This window comes from Malania oleifera, chromosome 3 (genome assembly GCF_029873635.1).
Source record: "Malania oleifera isolate guangnan ecotype guangnan chromosome 3, ASM2987363v1, whole genome shotgun sequence".
NCBI classification, from domain to species: domain Eukaryota; kingdom Viridiplantae; phylum Streptophyta; class Magnoliopsida; order Santalales; family Ximeniaceae; genus Malania; species Malania oleifera.
In genome coordinates this window covers 118,699,971-118,723,585 of record NC_080419.1, presented here as the reverse complement: position 1 = coordinate 118,723,585, position 23,615 = coordinate 118,699,971, and the positions used below count along the sequence as shown (strand labels likewise).

At 34.4% G+C, this 23,615-nt stretch overlaps 1 protein-coding gene across 9 annotated transcripts; it reads left to right on the top strand.

The window, feature by feature from the left end:
• The first annotated feature begins 9,188 nt into the window (after positions 1-9,188).
• On the top strand, positions 9,189-23,087 carry LOC131150846 (histone deacetylase 2). 9 transcript variants are annotated; one of them, XM_058101868.1, is made up of 14 exons: positions 9,278-9,568; positions 9,666-9,721; positions 13,047-13,125; positions 16,940-17,017; positions 17,528-17,590; positions 17,960-18,028; positions 18,109-18,275; positions 18,417-18,481; positions 18,557-18,603; positions 18,836-18,880; positions 18,972-19,022; positions 19,805-19,891; positions 21,657-21,744; positions 22,722-23,087. In XM_058101868.1, exons 1-14 carry the CDS (start codon positions 9,437-9,439, stop codon positions 22,781-22,783), a joined length of 1,089 nt encoding a protein of 362 aa, XP_057957851.1. In that variant the 5' UTR covers positions 9,278-9,436; the 3' UTR covers positions 22,784-23,087. The 9 variants fall into 9 exon arrangements, with proteins under 9 accessions (XP_057957852.1, XP_057957854.1, XP_057957851.1 ...); XM_058101870.1 differs by having other exon boundaries at positions 22,663-23,087; XM_058101872.1 differs by having other exon boundaries at positions 22,659-23,087.
• Positions 23,088-23,615: the final 528 nt, after the last annotated feature.

The following is a 23,615-nucleotide window of genomic DNA, read 5'->3' as shown; positions in this document are numbered from 1 at the left end:
CAGGATCGATGACTTGTTTGATCAGCTCTAGGGGACCCAGGTCTATTCTAAAATTTACCTTCGATCGGGTTACCATCAGATGAAAGTTAGGGTAGAAGACATTTCGAAGATGACATTTCGAACGAGATATGGGCATTACGAGTTCTTGGTGATGCCATTTGGGTTGACTAACGCACTAGTAATATTTATGGATTTTATGAATTGGGTATTTCATCAGTATTGGACCAGTTTGTTGTAGTATCCATTGATGATATACTGGTTTACTCAAGAAGTTTTGAGGAGCGCGAGCATTATTTGAGGCTGGTATTGCAGACTTGAGAGAGAGAGAAAGCTATACGCAAAATTCAAAAAATGTGAGTTCTGGCTAAGACAAGTTTCTTTTCTCGGCCATGTACTTCGTTTTTGTATGGAATAAAACAAATTATTGTAGGCCCTAATGTAATTTTTTAAAAATCATCACAAAACTCTACTGAGGTTTAATTTTATTGATAACACGTACTTTTAAGATACTGTTTAGTTTCATATTTCAATTAGTAAATCGATAAATGTTATACAAAATATAGTTTTTGTTATGCGAAATACACTAACACATATGATTAAATCATCATTTTAAAGGAAATTGGTTTTAAAAAAAAATTAAAATAAACATTCATATTTAATATTCATGATTCTACTAAAAATGAATGTTACCAAAATGCAATATTAGAATTCAAATTCAAAATTAAAGGGCCTTTCAAGGCATCAAAGCTAACCGAGCTCTCTAATATATATAAACTAAAATTATTTGATAGTTTTAATACTACCAATCCAAATATATTTTAATCCATATATTTTAAATTAGTAAAATTAAGGATTTCTATTTACTCATTTTATTCAATTATTATTGTCACTTTATTTAAATCTAAAAGTACTAGTCCCTATATTATATATATATATATATATATATATATATATATATATATATATATATATATATCAAAATAATGCGTGTAGGCAATGGAATTACATACATATAATATTAAAAGAGAGATAAGGGAAAGCAAAATAAATTTATTTTGTAAGGATTTCATTATGTGAGATTAGTTTGGCTAGCTAATAAGCAAGTTCAATTGCATGCTAATTACACTTCAGCATAAAAATTAATTTGAAATTTGTATGCTTCTAAATTTAAAATACTTAACACAAAATCAAATCACAAAACCCAACTGATGTTTAATTTTATTGATAACATGAAATTTCAGTTAGTCAATGATTAAGTTCAATAAAATATTAAATTTAGTAAAATGATACCCTTCCACTCAATTTAGATGAAATAAATTAAGATAATAAACAACATGCATTTAGAAATAAAGATGCAAATATATCAAACAAACATGATTCCATAAATATGCTAAAGAACATAGAAATACAAAAACGATTATATAATCCAAACAAATAAATTTCATGCATGTTTTTGTTTGGGCAGTATCATAAAAAATAAAATTCAAATACAAAAAAACCCTAACCTTAAACTTGGGCATTTCTGAACAAAACCTTCAAATAGTGAACAGCACACTGAACTCTTTAATTAATCAAGCGAACTCTTCGATCAAATAAATTAATTTAAAATTTATGAACAAAGTAAATGATGGATTTGTGTCTTACCCCATCTCATTGAGTTTATATAGTTGCTTTTCAACGGTTAGGCAACCTCTCGTCGCAACGATCACCTACGCAACATGTCTGACCTCTGCCTCCTTCAACAGTAACCTGCTTTGCTCCGCTCCTCCCCGTCTCTCAGCAAAGCCTGCATAGGAGTACTCTCTGTTCGTGAAGACAATGGAAGGAGGAAGGGCTCTATAATGGTTGAAGCAAATCTCGTTAGACAAACCAGCAAGATTTGCCACGCATCGAACGCCGACTGGATGGGCATTAAGTATCCGAAGCAAATCTTGCTGAACGAACTAGCGAGATTTGCCATGCGTCAAACGCCGACTGGATGGACATTAAGTATTCGAAGCAAATCTCGCTGGATGAACCAGCGAGATTTGCCACGCGTCCACACCAGCATCGTTTATCAAAAGTAAATCTCGCTACTTTGAGTAACGAGATTACGTCAGAGTCATTATAGGAAATACTTTCCAGAATGGGGTATTATTTAATATATTTTTTTTAAAAAAAAGTTAAATTGGGAAAAAACTACAATTTACGGTCATCTAAGCATTTAATTCATATCATGTAGACGCATGCATTATTACAGACCAAAGATAAAAATTAAATGCAATACAATTCAAAATATGTCTTCTTCTTTTTGTTTTTCTCTTCATTAAATACGCCAGTATGATGTGAGCTTTTAGTCTTTTGGCTTTTATTCCCTTTTTGCCTTATGTGTGTGTTGAATAGTAAATATGTTCAAGCACTTGAAAACAGATATAAAAAACTGGTGTTTTGTCAACATAAAAATAAGGATCGAACTCAAAAAGTTAATATGCTTATATGAGACAACTAAATCAACAACCATATTCAAATGCAAAAAACTCTTAATTGCTCAATTTCCCAGAAAACAAAACAATTAGTAAATTCAGAAACAAAGCAGCACTACAAACACCTTATATTTTGCCGGATGATTTGACTCTTACATATCAAACTCATAAAGACACAGATTCAATTTCCCTTCAAATTAATTTCACAAGAAATATATAGATCTTGTTTTCTCAATGTCCTTCAAAATCTCGCAACAAATTCAAATCATAAAATTTTCTCAAGTTGTTTTAGCTGTCATAACCCCGCCAAACATACAAATCAAAAAGTCACAATTCAATTTGCAAGCCCTCGTTCCCAAGTTGTATTCGCATAACCCCGCCAAACATACAAATAAAAAAAAAAAAAATTCACAATTCAATTCGCAAGTTGTCACTCCTCATTTACTTCGCGGGACACGCACGCGTAAATGCTGCTCCGGCCGATGCTCTGATATGATGCGGCTCCAACAGTGAAGCTGCATCGCCGACGCTAATCTGAAAGGGTAGTTGCTTCGCTGGCGTTGCTCCAAATCTGCCACAGCAGTGTTCCAACTCCGTGAACTCGATCTCGCCACTTGTTACCTTGCGAATGTGACAACGGGAACGACAGGAGAATAGCACAGGAACGACGGTTCGCCACCAGCAGCCGCTGTAGCACGACGTCGCCTACCGCCAGTCGAGTGAAGAAGTCTACCCGTTATCATCCCGAAAGTGTTGCCCTTCGTGAAATCCAGAAATGCCAGAAGAGCACGGATCTCTTGATTCGCAAGTTGCCTTTCCAGCAGGAGGAAAGGCTCTGAGGACCAGCGGCAACTCAGCGACCTGTGATAGCGGCGGCGGCCCAATGCAAAACTCAGTGTTTAACTGCTCTGATACCATGATAAAGTTCATAATATGTTCATAATCAAGATTCAATACAAAAGAGTAGGGGTGGCAAAACGGGCGGGTGGGCCGGGTTTGGGCGGGTCGCCAACGGGCTGGGTCGTAAACGGATCGGGTCTTTAACGGGTCGAGGTTAAACGGGTGCCAATCATATAAACCCTAACCCGCCTGTTTATTAAACGAGCGGATCGCGAGTTACCCATTTAAAAAAATATATTATTTTAAAATTTTAAAACCCCAAATTACAGCACATCTCTCTCTTATTTATTTAAAAAATTAAAGCCCCAAATTACAGCACATCTCTCTCTTTCTCTCATGGTTGAAGGGGAATTAAACTTCCTCACTTGTCGCATCTCTCTCTCTCTCTCTCTCTCTCTCTCTCTCTCTCTCGCGGCTTCCTCACTTATCAGATTCAAACAAAATTAGTATACCATTAAGCCAGTAAGCCTGAATGACCACGAGTCAGCTGGAGACGGAGACGGAAACTGGGACGAAGACGGCAACAAGCCCCAAGAATGACCAGATTTGTTATGGCAGATCAGACCAAACATGAGTGGAGAACTGCGAAGTCAAAGCTCAAACTGACCTGCGAGGCTACGAGGTTGAAATTGCGAGAGTCGAGGGCTTAAGAGGAGAGAGGATATGCCGCAGGAGAGGAGGTTATCTGCGAGAGAGAGGCGGAGCCGTGGAGTCGGGGTTGGGATTTTGTGGGAGAGGGAAGGATACTGCAACTCTGCAACTGGGATGATTGATGAAGATGGCCGCCAATCTCCCACGCGACGAAGCAGAAGGAACGAAGGTAGTGAAAGCCAGCGGGAGGCGGCTTCGGCCACAAGGAAATTTAGGGTTTCATCGAGTAAAGTTAATGTATAATATATATAGGAATATGAGCAAAATAAACGGGTCACCCAATGGGTGACCCGGCCCGAACCCGGTTGACCCGTTTATAAACGGGTCAACCCGTCACCCGCCCGTTTATTAAACGGATTGACTTTCTTAAACCCGAGCCCGTTTAAAATGGACGGGTCCGGGTGACCCAACGGGTTATGACCCGTTTTGCCACCCCTACAAAAGAGAGGAGAAGGAGATTGCATAGAGAGAGAGAGAGAGAGAGAGAGAGAGAGAGAGAGAGAGAGAGAAGAGAGAGAGAGAGAGAGAGAGAGAGAGAGGGACAGCACACAGCTGCAGTCCTTGCTTTGCAACACAATACGAAAAAATATAGAATAAACATAAACCTAATATATGTACATATACTAAAATACCCCTAGTTAAATATATATTATCTAACAATTCTTTCTTATTGAGATGCAATTAAAATTCTATCGTTTAATACTTATTTTAAATTATTTTAAAAATTTGTTGATCAAATTTAGAAAGGGATTGATGCTTTTTAAGACCTTTGAGAATATTAAAAACATTTTAAAATCATTGATAATTAGAGCAAAATCTTAAGATTAATTTAGAAATAAAATTAATAACCAAGGCAGTAGTATGACTTATTATTATTATTATTATTGGCTTTCAAGCTCACCTTTATGCTAGGTCATTCAAAAATATTTCAAAAACGATCTTGTAGAGACTAGAACCCTTATAAGAACAATAAATAAGAAAAAGGTAAAAAAGGAATTACAGTAGGGTTCATCGACGAAGACAGTATGTTCGTTGACGAAGTCCCTTCAGCTCTTTATCGCCGAAATTCAGAGAGTTGTCGATGAAGAGATACCGAGCGAAACCAAAGAAAATATTTGGATAAGGTTCATCGACAAAGGTAAAACCTCGTCCACGAATTGAGCAGCTGGCTCGTCGATGAAGGAGCCGCTTCGTCGATGAATTTGACTTGGTCAAATGCTTTATAAATATCATTTTTGGTTGCTTAAGGGTTAAGAAAACCCAAAAGCTTTCTCTCTCTCTCTAGAACCAGGGAGTTCTCTCTCTCTCTCTCTCTCTCTCTCTCTCTCTCTCTCTCTCTTTTTATCTCTCTACGATCTTCACCGTTCATCATTTGTTTCTATGATTGGAAGTTTCTGTGTGGATCAGGGGAGGAAACTCTATAGTTGTAGCGGATCAGATTGTCGTTTTGAAGATTTTTGGGATTATCCCTAAAATCGAGTTAAAGATCTGATTTCGTTTCTGATTCAGTAGTTAGGTAGTAGTCGAGATTATAGTAAGGTATTATTCTTCAGTTTTTAGGTTTCGAGGATCCTAGGTTGTTGTTTTGGATCAATCCGTTCATGTTTAGAAATTTGAAATAGGTAAGGGGATTTGTTTACATTAGTCAATTTTAGAAAACAAAACCGCTAAAAAGTTAGCTTATATTTATATGTACATATTGACTGCTTATTTGCAAAGTTTCATTGGGAAAAAATGCCGATTTTACGATTTTACGGTTTTGGTAAAAATGAGGGTTTTGGCATATGATCTCCAAATTTTTCAAAACTTTTTTATTTGCATTAATATTAACGTAGGAGATGCTTGAATTCCTTATTTTCCATTTAAATGATATTTATCGAGTTATATACTATATAGCAGATTTTTGAACAAACGAGTGTGACACATGTTATGAAATGAAATATGTAAATTTGTTTAAATACGTATATGAACTATGGGAACTGGAGTTCCATTTTGTTATTTGAAAAATGTGGAAAACAGTTGCCGATTATATACTGAGCTATAAACGTAAAAAAGGTTAAACTGAGAGGTTGTTTGCCGGTTTATGCCACAATACGATTGCATGGGTTTGTGAAAATATTGGAACTGTACAGGTGATTTGTGAATGTGAAACAAGTTAATTTGTTTTACCATGGAAACCGCAGCTTGTTACTATTATTATATCAGAGCCTTAAAAAATGCTCAACGTTAAGCGCAGTTCCGTTGCTATATATATATATATTAGATATAGTGCAACCATACATATGATTTTCAGTGTGGGTATCGAGATAGTTAGCTGGATATTGGAGTGGCCACTAGTGGATTAATGGACTAGGTGGTACCGGTCGTACTATAGTAAATTGCACAACCCGTAGGCCAAGGGGTAATGTGTTGGTAGTTGTTATTATTGTATCTAAGTTAGATAGTGTTTTAAATATGCATATTTATGATTTGAAAACTAAAATGGGCAAAGTCACAAGTTTGAGTACCGTGCGGAGAGATCATACAGTGTATGGGCATGTAACCTACTCTAACCTCGGGAACTCTCACTTGTTATGATACTAAACCATCTATCATAGGATTTATGTTTATATATCTCCAATATTACAGTATTAAGAATATTCATTATATGTATCCGTTTTCAATTAAAATAAATGCATGTGGTCACATACTGATATGATATCTTCCACCTTACTAAGAAGTGTCTCACCCCAATATACAACCTTTCTTTCAGGTGCTGTAAGACTTCGATCCTAGTCAATAGAGGGACTTGGAGGGTCGTTTTGATTTTAGCTTATGTAAGTGTTTTATGTGTGTAATAGACTTAATTGAGATCGTTTTTGGGGTTGTAAGAACTAATTATGTTTTTAAGTATGAATTTATGTATTTGAGGATATAGTTAGTTCCGCTGTGTATGAAATTGCAGATCAATATGAAATAGTCGTATGTCCCTATTCAAGGCGGGTTGTATATGTATGTTATTCAGGGACATGTGTACTAAACAGGTGTCGTAGCAATTTGTGGTCGTTTAACGGGCCGGGGCGTTACAAATCTGATCTGAAAATTTGATTCGAACTAAACCAAAACTATAATTAACTAATTTGTTCAGCCCTTTGGTTCATTTTTTAATGGTTTTTGGTTACTGGTGCTGTTTGGTTTTTATGTTCATGAATTGATGTTCATCTGAACAGAATTAATATATGTATTGTTTATTATACGTATTATTTATATTATATACTATTATATAATAATATATAATCTATCTCAAAGTTACAAAATAATATGCACAAATATTTTTTAGGTAATTAGTTTATGTAGATAAAGTATAAATGCACTCACTAAATCAAAGCCCAAGTAAATTATCTCATTTTTCTTAAAAAAATTATAACGGTTTGAGATCAAATAGTTAAGTCAAATCGTCAGTTAACTGGACCACTGGTTAATCGAAGAGTTTGAATCAGTTTTGATTCACAAAAATAGTGAATTGAAACCTTCAATTTGATTTGGTTTGGGTAATGGAATCATGAATACCCCTACTCTTACTTATGTCTCAACAGCTTATTTTTTAAAATTTTATTTTTAATTTGTTGTTGATTAGAAGCTTACACTTGTTTGATTATTCCTCTCCACTCCTCTCAAATTGCAAACTTAAAATCTTTGATATCAAAGCCTCAAACTCTATTCACTTGTAACAAAATCTTCTATTTCTTGTCTTTTTTATGTTCTTTGCCTAAAATTAGAATTCGCTTGCATAAAATGCTCAACCTTATTTACTCCACCTTTGGTTGGAACCCAATCCTAATTTGCATGTGAAAAATATTAGATACATTGAGTGTTTACATTAAATCTAATATGATTTTGTCATATGTAAAAAAAAAAAAAATGTCTAATTTAGTTAAAATACATACACATAATAAAATCATAATAGATCTGATGTATGTATCCAATGTACTAATAATTTCTCATCCTCCCATTATATTTTAACTCTTCCTTTTAATTAGCATTGAAACATTATTTAGTTCAAATTCGTCGACAATGGGCACGGTGGACTCCTTTAGCCCTTTTACATTGGTGATGGACATTATAAGAAGGGGTTTAGTCAAAATCTTAAATGATAATTATGTGAGATTTGATTAAAAATTGCAAGTATCACAACATCTCATAGATTGGTCCAGAATGGTAATGAATAATAATATTAAAATTTCGATGGAGTTGCTACTAACATGTTATTTTCCTAGGTAGAGTTAGTTCATCTAATTACTATTCGTTGATTGGTCTTCTAGACTAATCTTAGGCTAAGGAACCAATAGTCTCAATATGCATTAACCATAATTAGGATTGGGTCTTTGGGTCAACGAGTCGAATCCAGTCCAATAGGTCGGATTCGGGTATAGACATGTGACAACCAGACATGGGTATATTAATCTGAATTTAAATTGCCGTTTATACCCAAATTATACAATTTTGAATTTCAATTTGTAAAAGATTAAAGGAACTAACATGTTGTCTTTAAACTCATTCAATCCCCAAATTTGGTGTCATTGCCTTTCTGACTCTAACTCTCTGCTCTATTATTCCTCAAGCCTCTGATTCTTGCAATTTTCCAAGCCTCTGAATCTTCACTCTAAAATACTTTCAAAACTTTCTTGAATTCCTTATGTAACTTCCTTAATTCTTCAATTTTCCAACAATCCAAACTCTCTCAAACTCTTAATTCACTATGAATTATTTGTGTAACTTTTGTGTGACTCAATTGTCTATCTGTTTGTGTGTTTTCTACCCTAAGTCTCTATTTATAGGCTTGGAGAACCAATTAACTTAATACTGATTAGTTAATTAGTACTAAATTTAATCAATCTGTATTTACTTTCAATTTTCACATATTCTCCACATGTCTAATTGTCGAGTCTTTTTTTATAGGTTTAAATTTTGGAGCTAAAGATGCTGACCCATCTCTTTTATTTTCTTTTTCCCTTTTTATTTTATTTTTTTCATTTCTAATGTACAAATTATTTTTCCCTATATTTCAAAATGATGAGTTTTCTCATTTTATGAAAAAAAATTACCTAATTTTATTATATTAGACCCGAATAAAATGGGTGTCTACACTCTTAAACCTATAAGTTTTGGATTTCGTCTTCGAAAAAAATTATTTAGTATGGAGAAAAAAAACAAGATTGAAATCGATATTTGTAAGCGTAAATTTGTCATATAATTTCTCAGTTGCACCGCCGCCATCCGTTCTATTCGTCACTCCGAGTTCAAAGCAAACTCGCTCTTCCCTCCGAGCCGACTCAAACGAATCCCCGGAGTCAACTCAGAGTCTGCCCAAACTCCAAAGGCCCTATTCCGCCGTTAATCTCCTCTCTCATTCTCTCTCCAACGCGACAGTTCTCTCACCTGCGATGTCTACTGTGCCTCCCTTAACTACTTCCTCTGCTTCCACTTCTTCTTCTACATCTACAACTGACGCAGAATCTCTTAGGAGAAATCGAATTCTCTCGAGCAAGCTGTATTTCGACGTTCCTCTCTCGAAGGTGATCTTCGTGTTATTCTTTGAGCTTATTTACATCTAATTCAAGCGAAATTTGTTTTAAATCTTCATGCTTTTTCACAATAATTTTGGTGGATTAGGTTCCGTTGATATACGCACCCTCGTATGATATTGCTTTTCTTGGAATAGAGAAGCTGTAAGTTTTACTTTTTTGCATCAATTGTTTTGGGTTTTTAAGTACTTACAATTGATTTGGATTTACGATTTTATTTTATTTTATTTTTTAAATTTGTGATAATTTTCTTAGATTTGTCTGGGGTTGCTGACTATTGTTGCATGGTAAGGCGCTGTTTTGTTTTATTATTATTTTTTTTTTTTGCAGCATTTTCGAGGCTTTCTTTGCTTTCAGGGGCTAAGAAGCATGAAAAATACCTTGAAAATTGCTAGCCAATGATGCCTAAAGGAGAGTCGGATTTTATGAATTATAATTATAGTAGTGTACCTCTGCTGTTGTCATATGCATAGTGTTGGAGTATAGCCTCTCATATTGACAAAATGGAATTAAAATCAAAGGAGGAAATATTAAAAGTAGAGAAGGTAGCTGAGAAGAGAAATTAGAATATGTTATTTTTCAGTTTTTCTGTTATTACTTTAAGTGTATATAAATACTAGCTTACTCACTGTAAAGTCAATTAATTCAATTGTTCAAATCAGATTTATTCCTCTGTTTTCTCTCTATTTTCTTGTCATCAAGTTCTTGACATGGTATTAGAGCAAGAATCAATCTTGCTTCCCCGAAATCATTTCTTTTCTTTCATATTTCTTCCTCTTGCATCTTGAACTTGAATTCAAATTTTCTTGCCATGAGTTCTCTGCATTTTATTGTCAATCTTTCGGATGACTCTTCTAGCTCATATTTTCTTCATCCTAGTGATAATCTGAGTGCTCTCTTGGTCTCATAAATTTTTGTGGGAAAAAATTACATTGCTTGGAGTTGCTCGATCACCATAGCCTTGACTGTCAAGAACAAGGTACCCTTTATTGAAAATTCGATCATTGATCCTCCTACTTATCAACGTGTTAATCACACTGCTTGGTTGCGTGCCAACAACTTGGTACTTTCTTTGGCTCATGAATTCCATTTCTAAAGACATAAGAAATAGATTGTTTTATGTTGCATCTGCTGTAGATTATGGAATGAGTTAAAAACTAGATATTTGAGAAGTGATGGTCCAAGTGTTTTTCATCTTGAAAAATCTTTAAGTTGTATAAACTAGGGTTCATCATCAATTACAGAGTATTTTAGTGTCTTTAAGACTCTTTGGGATGAATATGTCAATTATAGACCATTCCCAATGTGTACCTACGGAAAGATGGCTTCATGTACTTGTGATTTGTTCAATTTTTTGCTACTTTGACAGTAGTTAGATTATGTCTTGAAGTTTCTTGTTGGCTTAAATGATTCCTATGCTTCAATAAGGAGTCAATTATTGCTTGCTGTTCCATTGCCTAGCATGGCTAAAGTGTTTTCTTTGCTGCTTCAAGAAGAAAATCAGAGGCAACTTACCAATTCTGCAAGCACTGAAACACATGCTTTGTTAGCAAAGCAATTTACTCAGCCTAATTAGCCTATTCAGTCCAAGTTCTCCAAAGAGAAGTTGAAGAATTCCTCACTGCATTGTACTCATTGTGGCGACAATGGTCATACAATTGACAAATGTTTCCAATTGCATGGCTATCCCCTTGGATGGATTAGACCTAAGGGAAAAAGAAATCCTCCCTCTGCACATGCAGCTATTTAACTGAAGAGGTCTACATTCAAAATAGTAATGAGAACCAAAGGTTTTCTTTAACTGCCGAACAGTTTAATCAGCTTCTAGCACTTGCCAATTCAAATCATCCACCCAAAATTCTAATTCATCTACAGCAACTGTGAATTTAGTCACTACTCCTCAGTTTTCTGGTAACCCTTTTACTCAATGCAATTCTGCTTTTGCCAAGTTAAATTCTAATTTTTCTTGGAGCCTAGATACTGGTGCAATAGATCATATGATATGCTCACCTCTTCTATATTCTTCTACCCTAAACCAATTACAAATTCTATTAATCTTCCTAATGGACAAACTGTTCCAGCATCATACACTGGGACAGTGAGTCTCTCTAGCACATTACATTTAAACAATGTTTGTGTGTTCCTAGTTTCTCATTCAACCTTTTATCTGTTTCTAAACTAACCAAAGAATTTAATCTTTGTCTATCTATTTTTTGGCTTTTATTGCCTTTTACAGGACCAATCAATGGAGAAGATGATTGGGAATGCATTTGAGAAACAAGGACTTTACCATCTATCTCAAGGTTCCTCGAAAGCTCATTCCTGCCATCAATATCATTTCAATTCTTCTCCATGTTTTACCTCAGCCACTACTCAAAACCAGATAAACCTTTGGCACCATAGACTAGGTCATGTCTCAAATTCTAGAACACCTTTTCTTAAACAAATAGACAATTCAATAACATTTGATTGTACAAATGTTTGTGAAATCTGTCCACTAACAAAGTAGAAAAAGCTTTCTTTTCCTGTATCGCAACATGTTTCTAGTAAAGAGTTTGATTTGATTCATTGCAATATATGGGGTCCCTTTGCTACTGTTTCATATTGTGGTTTTAAGTTTTTCTTAACTATAGTTGATGATTTTACAAGATGTACTTGGGTTTACATGCTTAGAACAAAATTTGAAGTTTCATCTTTACTTCCAAGCTTTTGTAAAATGGTTACAACACAATTTAACACTTCTGATAAAACCATAAGAACAAACAATGATTCGGAATTTACTCTTACAAAATTTTATAGTGAAAATGGCATTTTGCATCAAAGGAGTTGTGTAGAAACACCACAACAACATGGAGTTGTTGAAAGAAAACATCAACACTTATTAAACATAGCTAGAGCTTTAATGTTTCAAGCAAACTTACCTCTAATTTTTTGGAGTGATTGTGTGTTGATGGCAGCACATATTATAAATCGAATTCCAACCCATCTTCTTCAAAACAAAACACCTTTTGAAATGTTATTTCACAAACCACCTAATCTTTCTCATTTAAAAGTTTTTGGCTGCTTATGCTTTGCATCTACAGTTACTAATCACAGACAAAAGTTTGATCAAAGGGCTACTAAATGTATATTTTTAGGATATCCCTCTGATGTCAAAGGTTACAAGCTCATGGACTTGAACACAAACGGAATCCTCATCTCCAGAAATGTTGTGTTTAATGAAACCAATTTTCCATTCAAAGCTCTCCCACTCAACTCTGAAGTACCTACGTTTTTATTTCCTCATCCAGAGTTTCAATATGATTCTTCTCATACAAATATTCCCATCTCTTTTGATCAGAATATACCTTCAGCAACCTCTAGTGAACCAATTTCATCTCAAATAAACACTGATCATCATCAAACTGCTTCACCTAATTCACATATCAGAATATCAACCAGATTTAAACAACCACCAAAATTTTTGCAGGATTATTATTGTGGTACTGCCTCATTGTTTCCATGTGCAAACAATCCATCTACTTCTGTTGGTTGCTCCTCTAACACAGGTAATTTCTATCTTATATCTTCCTTTCTTTTTGTTAGTAGACTTTCAATACCACACAAAGCCTTTTTAGCCTCAATTTCTATTTCTCAAGAACCCAAAACATACCAACAAGCTGCAAAATTATTTGAATGGCAAGTTGCTATGAAAAATGAACTTGATGCTTTAGAGTTAAACAAAACCTGGGAACTTGTTACTCTCCCTAAAAATAAACAGACCATAGGTTGTAAATGGGTTTTTTGAGTAAATATAAGGCTGATGGAACTATAGAAAGGCACAAAGCAAGATTGGTAGCTAAAGGCTACACTCAACAAGAAGGTTTAAACTTCTTTGATACTTTTTCCCCAGTGGCAAAAATCACTTCCATTCGGCTATTACTGGCTGTTGCTGCTATTAGAGGTTGGCACATTCACCAATTAGATGTAAATAATGCATTTTTACATGGTGAATTAAATGAAGAAGTTTATATGGAAGTGCCCCCTGGATTGAGTGTTAAACAGCCCAACACAGTTTGCAAACTTTTAAAGAGTCTCTAAGGCTTGAAGCAGGCCTCTCGACCATGGTTTGCAAAGCTCTTTCATGCCCTTCTCGATTATGGCTTCACTCCAGGCACTTCTGATTGCGCATTGTTTATCAAGAAAACTTCCACTTCATTCATAGCATTACTAGTTTCTGTAGATGATGTTCTACTAGCCAGTGACAATTTGATTGAAATTCAACAACTCAAGATTTTTCTACATGACAAGTTCACTATTAAGGACTTGGGGCAATTGAAATACTTCCTTGGATTGGACTTGCTAGCCAATGATGCCTAAAGGAGAGTCAGATTTTATGAATTATAATTATAGTAGTGTACCTCTGGTGTTGTCATATGCATAGTGTTGGAGTATAGCCTTTCATATTGACAAAATGGAATTAAAATCAAAGGAGGAAAAACTAAAAGTAGAGAAGGCAGCTGAGAAGAGAAATTAGAATCTGTTATTTTTCAGTTTTTCTGTTATTACTTTAAGTGTATATAAATACTAGCTTACTCATTGTAAATTCAATTAATTCAGTTGTTCAATTTAGATTTATTCCTCTGTTTTCTCTCTATATTTTGTCATCAAGTTCTTGACACACAGCACAATCTGAAGGTGGAGATTTTATGGACTACGTTTGTTATGTCTTCTATCTTGCTACATAATTCACCTAAGAAATATATATATATATATATATATAATTTTGTTGTGAACTCCCTAGTTGTTCTTCTCAAACACAATGAATGGGTTGGAACTTCTGTTTATCATTTAATGATCTGGAAATTCTGAATTATGTTCTTCCCTAAACAGTTAAGAAGGCTTATTTGTGCAAGAAAATATGAATAAAAGGTTGCTTTCTTCTCACAATTTCAGGGAACAATTTCTTGGAGATGTCAGAGAAGGTTTACTCTTAGTAATTTCTGATCTTCAATCTCATGACTGTAAAAATGGAGCACGTAAAATATGCAATAAGAGCGTGTATGTTCTGCCATCGAGTCCACTGATGTGATTCCTCATTCAGAGCTTGAGCGTGTGTACATTGAGCAAATTATTCTCTTTTTTCTTTCTTTAGTTGTGACTTGATGGTGAAATCACAGTTAGTTCATAACCCTAGTGTGAGGATAGGGATCTCTCCATATATACGGAGTCTTAAATTTCCTGCCCATCGTCAGCTGCTCAGGCACAAGGCTGACACTAACCTATCCTTATTAGTGCATGAAGGCCCAATACTAAAATATGATGATCACTTACCATTACAGCCCCTAATTTTAATACCCTTATAGCTCATTTAGTTAGTGGGATAGCTATTCCTTGGAATAAGATGGAATATAGTGACAATTTTGGAAATGTCAGTAATAGTTAGTCCTTGTGCGTTCTTTATTATTTTATTCAACATGTAATAAGAAAGGAATAAATGTTCTCATGGTGAGATTTGGGAATAATTATTCCTTGTTGTAGACTCGTAAAAAGTTTCATTTTGTTGTTTATTTATGCTATTAGCATAATTTTTTGTATAACTAATTGTAACTAACCTATTACCTATTATAACTATTCTATTTCTAGGAATAGATATTCCATGAACCAAATGTAGGGTTAAGGTCAAAATATCCGACATTCAATTTAATTAGGGTTTTGTGAAAGCAGACTGTGCCAATCCACGTAATGTTAACACTAGGATCCTAAAGAAAATCACGACTGACCATGATGACCATACACCTGAGGGAATGCATTCTTGTTCACTAGTTTCCTTCAAGTTTCTTTCTTGATAATAGTTTTGAGAAGTACCTTTTCATTTCAAAGCTGAAGGATCGATAGATTTATAAGTAGGAGCAGCCTTGTAGAAACTAATTAGGGTGCGAGCTTTGCTCCTTTCCTGACTTGTTGGTTCTTGTGAGGCTTACAATGAACGTTGAAATCATGAGCCAGATGGTCCTTGTGGGGCTTATAGTGAAATGTTGAAATAATCAGCAAATATATGTGTGTGTTGAAATAATCAGCAGAGTATGGTGCAATGGTTGCATCTGTTCCCCCCACCACCACAAATCTCTTTCCGTAGGATATTTTTCAAAGGAAAAAAAACCCACAAACAAAAGAAAATTCAGAATGTAGTGAAAAAAAATCATACATGGCATATGCATGGTCAATCTGCTAGCAAGTAATCAATATGCTAGTTAATATTTTTGAGGCTTTAAATTTACATTTTTATTTTTCTTGTTCTTATTTGGGTGTATGTGTATGTGAGAGAACAGTCTTTGAAGGTTCTCTAATTTAATTGTACACCCTGTGGTAGGACTTCTACACTTTTATTTGATTCCAGCAAATTCGATTTCACTTTTTTGTATTCCTTTCCAAAAAACTTATGTTGCTTCTCCATATCTTGGTTTTAAAATATAGTATTAAATACCATTCCTGGTTCAGTAAAAGAGTCATGAGTTTGGAATATCAAACTTTTACCAAAATGTTTGGAAATTTGCATGGGCAAATTTGACACTTCTTATAATCTTGGAATGGCTTGCCCAATGTTAGCCAGAACATGGAACGTTCTCATTCATGGTATGGGAACGGGATTGTTGTATGACACATGCTTTAAAATGTGGAATGTTGGCGGTATGCTTATATAGATATATTGGTGAAAAATAAGTAGTGATACTTGTATATTTTGGGCTGGATATTTGTGTTTCAAAATATAAAGAGATTTCGTTTGTGAAATAGATACATAATGAATTAGGATGGAATTACCATGTGATAATTCTCCAATATTTGAAAAATATTTTGTTAAAATTTTGGATTGTTAGATTTTGCATTCTAGAACGAAAGCATAGCGCATTTTGGAATGTTTGTACCAATATGTGGTTCGTTAGGGTGTTAGCGTTTTCTGGTCTATGGGCTTGCCACTATACCACAATGAAACGATTTTGCATCTTGTTCTGATTTTCGGTAGGACCATTATTAATTTTAGGTCCCAAAATCCTCAATTTTGGCTTGGGAATAAATAAAGTTTCTATCTTTGCATCTTGTTCTGATTTTGGGTAGGACTACTATTAATTTTAGGTCTCAAAACCCTCAATTTTTGATCGAAATCTATGGTTAACATTAAGATAACATGCTAATTTTTATCAGCCACAATTATCTAAAAGGAAAAGGACAAACATAAACAAATAAATTTCTGTTCATATTTCGAGGCTCCAGTTTATTGCCATTAAGATAATGTCCATTAACAGCTGTCATGTTTTATTTGATTATTAATGTTATTGCTGTAGGCACCCATTTGATTCTTCTAAATGGGGTCGCATTTGCCAGTTCCTCATCTCGGATGGCATTGTGGGAAAAAATCATTTTGTGGAGCCCATGGAAGCTTCAACGGATGATCTCTTAGTGGTAACCACTACATTTCTTTAGCATCTTTCTTTCTCGGATTCTTCTTTTATGCATACTTTTATCTTAAAGGATGCTTATGAAGTTTTCTTTTTTCAGGCAGGCATGCATACATTAGAAAGTTGTTTTGATGTTAAAAGAAATGCATACTATTGTGCAAACATATCCTTCTTAAATGTTTGAGGACAATGGCGCTCTCTAGACTTGAAATTTTGAGATTGCTTAACATTCTGATTTCTTCACATATTTGGGCAGTGGTTGTAGGGTGGTACTCACCATTGTTATCATTTGAAGCCTTTTTTTCTCTAATACTGTATATATTTAAATTATGCTTGTATCTTCTGGTACATCTGATGTGAAACACAACTCCATTCCAGTTTGTTACTTTTGATTTGAATATTTTTCTTCCTTTTCCCCTCACTTTCATATCTGAAGTTTAGCATTTCAAAGTGACTGTGGATGGTAATGTTGGTGTTAATTAGCCTGACTAATTTTTCTAGGAATGTTATGCAGGTGCATCCAGAATCATACTTGAAGAGTCTAAAAAGCAGTTTAAATGTTTCCATTATAGTTGAGGTACTGTTGAAAAATTTTATTTCGTAATTTTATTTTAGTATTATTTGGAGGTTATATCAAAATTATTTTATGTTGAATGTTAACTGCTTTTGCTGCAAATAGTTTTCTTCTCCTCACGTTACATGTACAATAGGTTGTGTTGAGGTCATAAGTCTTCATGGTGGGTTGAAAGCCTCAAATTTGAAATGAACTGATTAGATGATGTTAAAAATCTGTAACCTGATGCCATGTTGAAGGTGTTCCAGTGACTTAGGTTCCTGAATTATTCATATAACCTTCTTTAAATTCTTATTTTGTGTTTGTGTGTGCTACAACGTTTCAGATGGTAATTGGGAGTTCTTGACTAATATGAGTTGCTAATACATATAGGTTCCCCCTGTTGCACTGCTGCCTAATTGTCTTGTACAGAAGAAAGTTTTATACCCCTTCCGCAAGCAGGTGAGATCATTTCATTTGTTTGGATGTTCTTATCTTTGTATTTTTGCTGTTCAAAATGCATTGATCATCTTCAACTGCAGGTGGGTGGAACCATTTTGGCAGCAAAGCTTGCAAAAGAGCGAGGTTGGGCTATAAATGTTGGTGGAGGATTTCATCATTGTTCTCATGAAAAAGGAGGTGGATTCTGTGCTTATGCAGACATTTCTCTCTGCATACACTATGCCTTTGTCCGGTTAAATATTTCAAGGTACTAGATAACTGTTGGTTGCAGCCCAGTTGAAACAGATGCAGCCGCATGCCTTCGTAGATAGGGTTGTTGAAATCTCCATTTCATTCAAATTGTTTTCTTTTGAGTATGGGTGGCTTCATTTTCTGATAACTTGTGCAGGGTGATGATTATTGATCTTGATGCACATCAAGGAAACGGACATGAAATGGATTTTTCTGATGATAGTATGACTTCTTTTCTGTCCTCTGGTATTTGTTTGACTCATTTGGGAATTCACAGTTAGCATGTTGTAATGACAGGACGAGTTTATATTCTGGATATGTACAACCCTGGAATATATCCATTTGTAAGTTTACCTTGCAAGTTTACTAAAGCATTTTAGAGGCTATTTTTATTTTCATTTATCTTCCTTTATTTCTTCTTCTTCCTCTTTGGTTGTTTGCTGTTCTTTGGACTCTGAATTGGGGCTTGCACATGTTGTTATATTGCCATCACAGGATTAGCACCATTGTTGAGAATAACTTTTTTTGCTACTCCAGTCTCTTGTTTTGGTCTTATATATTATTTCTGTCCTTCAGGATTTTGAGGCGCGGAGATATATTGATCAAAAGGTTGAAGTGAGGGTAAGTCATCAGTGTTTCTTTAATAGAATCTAGTTTTAGTTGTTCTTGTTCTTGGGTTATAAATAAATTTTGATTTCCTATTTTTTGACAGAGTGGGATGACAACAAATGAGTACTTACAGAAATTAGATGAGGCACTTGAGGTACATCAGTGTGACTAGGATCCTTTTTTCTTGTGTTGTGACCTGAGATTATGCACTCGCACACACCTTAAATCAAAAGAAAACAGAACAAGAAGAAAGAACACAGCAATTTTACGTGGTTTGACAGTGTTTCTGCTTGCAACTTCACAGCAATTTTAAGTAGCCTCTTGCCTTAGGGTTTCAATCCTCGATCACAAACATAAATATTCCCTCCATGAAAATCCCAAAATACCCTCCATGCAAAATGTTGCCCTTAATGATTTCAAGTGGACTGCTCCTCTAAACTAAAGCCACAACTCAACAAGTTGAATACACTCAACCTTTTATTTTATTTTGATTCACTTCAAATCTTCTAGAATAGCTTTTGATATTTATCAATATTTCTGTTACTGCAGAATTTTAGATGCCATGGAACTAAAATTCTGTTGTAACTGAATTTTTTTTACTTGTAAAAAATGTTTCTTTACTGCAGAAATGAGTACTATCTCATGAATTTTATGTCATTGTCTTCTTGTCCATGTTTGAAGGAGAAAAAAAAAAAAAAGGAAAAAAGAAAAAAGGAAGGGGGGTGGGAAGGGAAAAATAAATTTTTCCTGCATGGCATTTTTGTATACTATAACTATCCCTTTCAAGTTTTCATTCACAGCTGTTTGTGAATTTTTCCTCTCAACTGAAACTGCAAAAAAATCATAGAAATTTTTTTTTCTATAGAAGTCAATTCCATTAAAGGATTGACACGTCATGTGACATCTGTAATTTTTTTTTTCCCATGTGAATGTTAGGTTGCAGAGCATATGTTTGATCCTGAATTAGTGGTTTATAACGCTGGCACTGATATTTTAGATGGGGATCCCTTGGGCAGGTTGAAGGTAATTTTGTCATTGAACCTCTCTTTAGTCTTGCAATTTCATTCACACTCATTTGATAAGCCCGTTCATATTCTTAATTTGTAAGAATAGTTTGTTACCCAAACTTTGTATTGAATTTTTCCCTTTTTATTATATTTGTTTTATTCCCTACTTTGAACCATTGGCGTATTCAAGTCGAGTCGAATCAATAGATGAGATACTCAAACTTGACTTAACTTGAAAATTTTAAGATCTGAACTTGACTTTACTCAATCGATTTCGACTCATCTGAGTTCTTTAAACTTGAGCTTAACAATTGAACTCTGTTTGATCATAAAATAATATTAAATATATGTAAAATATATAAATAATATATCAATATATAATATAAAAATGATAAAATTACAAAAACTCATTTAAGCTTAGGTTCGTGAGTAGTATATGAAAACTTCAATCGTTTTATAAAGCTACTCGAGTAGCTCGATCTTTGACTCAAATTTGATAGAATTGAGCTGAGTTGAGCTATTGAGTGAGTCTATGTAGCTTATGGGTTGGCTTCACTGGCTTATACCTTACTTTTAATTGTAACATTAATAATGGATTGATTTGCATTTGGTTAACATTGTAATGCTGTAATGTCATTCCCCAAGTGTTCCAGATTAAAATGAAGTTCATAAAATTCTTGTTGGAATAGTTGATCTACTTGCTTTTGTGTGAATGAAGAATCTTACTTGCAAAGAGGCTTCCTTTAGTTTTGTATTTAAAGTTTGACTAACCTGACCAAGTAGTATTGGGTAGGAGCACCATGTAAACTTGGGTCTTGTTTAGCTGAGTTATGATTTTTGGGCTATTTAAAACTTTTTTGCAGTATGGACCAATATTCATAATTAAGCAAAGAAACAAAGTTTCCAGACCTATAATTGAAGGATTTTGTGAAATCTGCTTCAACCTACTCACTAAGAGAATATGACTTGTTTTATATTGCCATTTAAATTAACTCTAATACCACTCCTTTCCCTGGTGAGGCAAAATTTGTTGATTCCACTAGCTAAGAATTCCTGATCACGATGATTTTCCCTAGAAGAGTTTATCTTGGTGACTAAGCACTCATAGCAGTATGTCAAGTTCTTATTCCAAGTATTATGTGAAAGACTGTTTGATGCAGTCAACAGCTCTTGCTGATTCTTCTGCCCAATGAAAATAAATAAAGAATTTTAGAACAGTTGGTGGAATCCTTTGATGTTACACTGCTATTTGGTATTGTGGGCCAAACACATATATTGAGAATATGGGAGTGTTTCAAGTCAAAATGTGGTAATGTAAAAGATGTGAGGAATATGCAAAATGCCTTTTTGAACTTCCTAGTTCTAACTGAATAAACAGGAAGAAATTGTACCAGTGAGTTGAACAAGCAAAGAAACAGGAAATTTCGGTTACATTTTGGTTCACGGGATAGCAATTCCTTGGAATAAGACGGAATACAATGAAAAAATTGAAAGTAAAGGGAATTTAGGAATAAGGAAGGAATAGATATTCCCATGGTAAAATTTAGGAATAGTTATTTCTTGCTTATTCCTTGTTATGTATTCATAAAAAGTTTGAGTCTATTATTTGCTTTATGATAGCAACATAATTTTTGTATAACTAATTGTAACTAACTTATTATTATAAATAATCTAGTCCTAGGAATAAGCATTTCCAACGGTAACCTTACTATCTATGTTTATCCCTAATCGAATATTTAGCGATCATCTGGATGTTTATTTTCTTTGAGCTTCTTGTGCAGATCAGTCCTGATGGTGTAAGCAGTCGTGATGAGAGAGTTTTCAGGTTTTGCCGTGAGAAGAATATCCCTATTGTGATGCTCACATCAGGTTAGCTTTGAACTTCTGCATATTTATTCTCCATATTATGAGATTTCATGGGCTCTTTTCTTGTATCTTCTGTCTTCTGTGACCAAGTGTTCTTTGAGTTCTGATTTTGTTCAGCGAAAACCCATTTATTGGTGTTCAAATGCTTGTCAAATTGAACCAAGGATTAGATCTTGATTCAGAAAATTAGAAGGCATCAACAGTTTCAATGATATGGCCATCCTAACATTCTAAGAAAATTGAAGATTTAACTGGATTAAACTAGTAGAAAAAGATTTAAAATCACCACAAACCTCCATTTTTTCTTTATTATTGCAATTTTTGGATTATTATATGATCTTTAGGTTTCCAGGTGTCTGCCTTCCAGATGTAGAATGTTTTTAACCTTTTGAACGGACATTTGTTTAGCAATTGGCCACCTTGAAAATTTTTAGCGCCCCTGAAATGATGGGCAAGAACAGTTATTTGTAAATTCCAACTGGTACGTTGCTAGACCCAACTGATGCATATTGAGGTCTCCCACTGTCCACAGATCTTTTTTATAATTTTACCTTTTCTAAGTTGAGGTAGTTTTCAATTTTTTTTTTAATAAATATTTATTATTCCAAAAAAAAGAAAGTCTTTTGATGTGTTCATAATCAAAATAAAAAATTTCAATTGAGGGTAAATTAGTAAACTGGCAAATCTATAAATAACTGCCCCAATGCATATTTTCCCTTTTTATTTTTCTTGCACTTGTCTCTATAATTAATTAATTACTGAAAACTGCTACAAAACAACAAAACAAGCGCATTGTGTGCAGTGGCTAGTGAAAGAAAAAGTAAGCTAATTTGACATTTTCATCTGACTCGTAGGTCATTAGGGTGATGTAGTTATATATCTTAGTGTCTCTATTGTGACTAAATATATGTAAAAAGAAAGAAAATTACGTCTCTAAATTTCAGGTGGCTATATGAAATCAAGTGCTAGAGTTATTGCAGATTCAATAGTAAACCTCTCCAAGAAATGCTTGATCGATACAGGAAGTTCTGCAAAAGTCTAGTGCTTTGTGAATGTTTCTTGCATTGAAGCCCGAATTACCCTGATGCCCTAGTATAAATGTATAATATATACAAGATAAACACTTGGGAGGGATAGAATTTGAGTCCATCCTATTCCATGTCACCACATCAGTGACACGTGGACGAGCTGAGGCCGAGGCAGCTCTCTATCTCGATTCACCCTGTAATCACTCTTATCTCCAAGGCTAAGCGAGTTCGTCAAAACATGGAGTCTTATGTTGAGAAACCATCCTTTTATGTACACATGTTTGAATCATTTTTAGTTTATTAAATGGATGTTATACATAACGTTGTAAAGTAATTTGTTTGGATGCATAGAAGCCTGGAAAGGAAAGGAGGGATGGAGAACTGTAATGTGGGTACTCGGGAGTTGTAAATTTTTCTGCAAGTTCCCAGGAGTACATTATTTGAAGAGGCATAATGAATTCTTGATGTGGAGGAAAGCGCATTTGGATGTGCATTTTTGCACTCGCCCATGATTCGCCCCCTTCATAAATTCCACAGGCATATTCTACAGAAGAAAATGTCCACAGTACTGCAGGGACAGGTGAGAAGTTATTAGATCAATGGGTGTGCTAGTGAGGGTTTTTTTGGGAGGGCAGAAGCATAACTTGGAAAATATGAGGGAAAGGAAAGGAAAATATATGGGGATCTAATTTCTCATGTTTAGTTATCAAAGAAAGTTAAAAAAAAAAAAAAAAAAAAATCAGATCAATGAGTATAATTTTGGTTTTATATACCACTAATATATAATTTTTCTTAATTTTAATCAAACTTATATTTTTAGTAGCATTTGATATGAAGAGAAAAAAT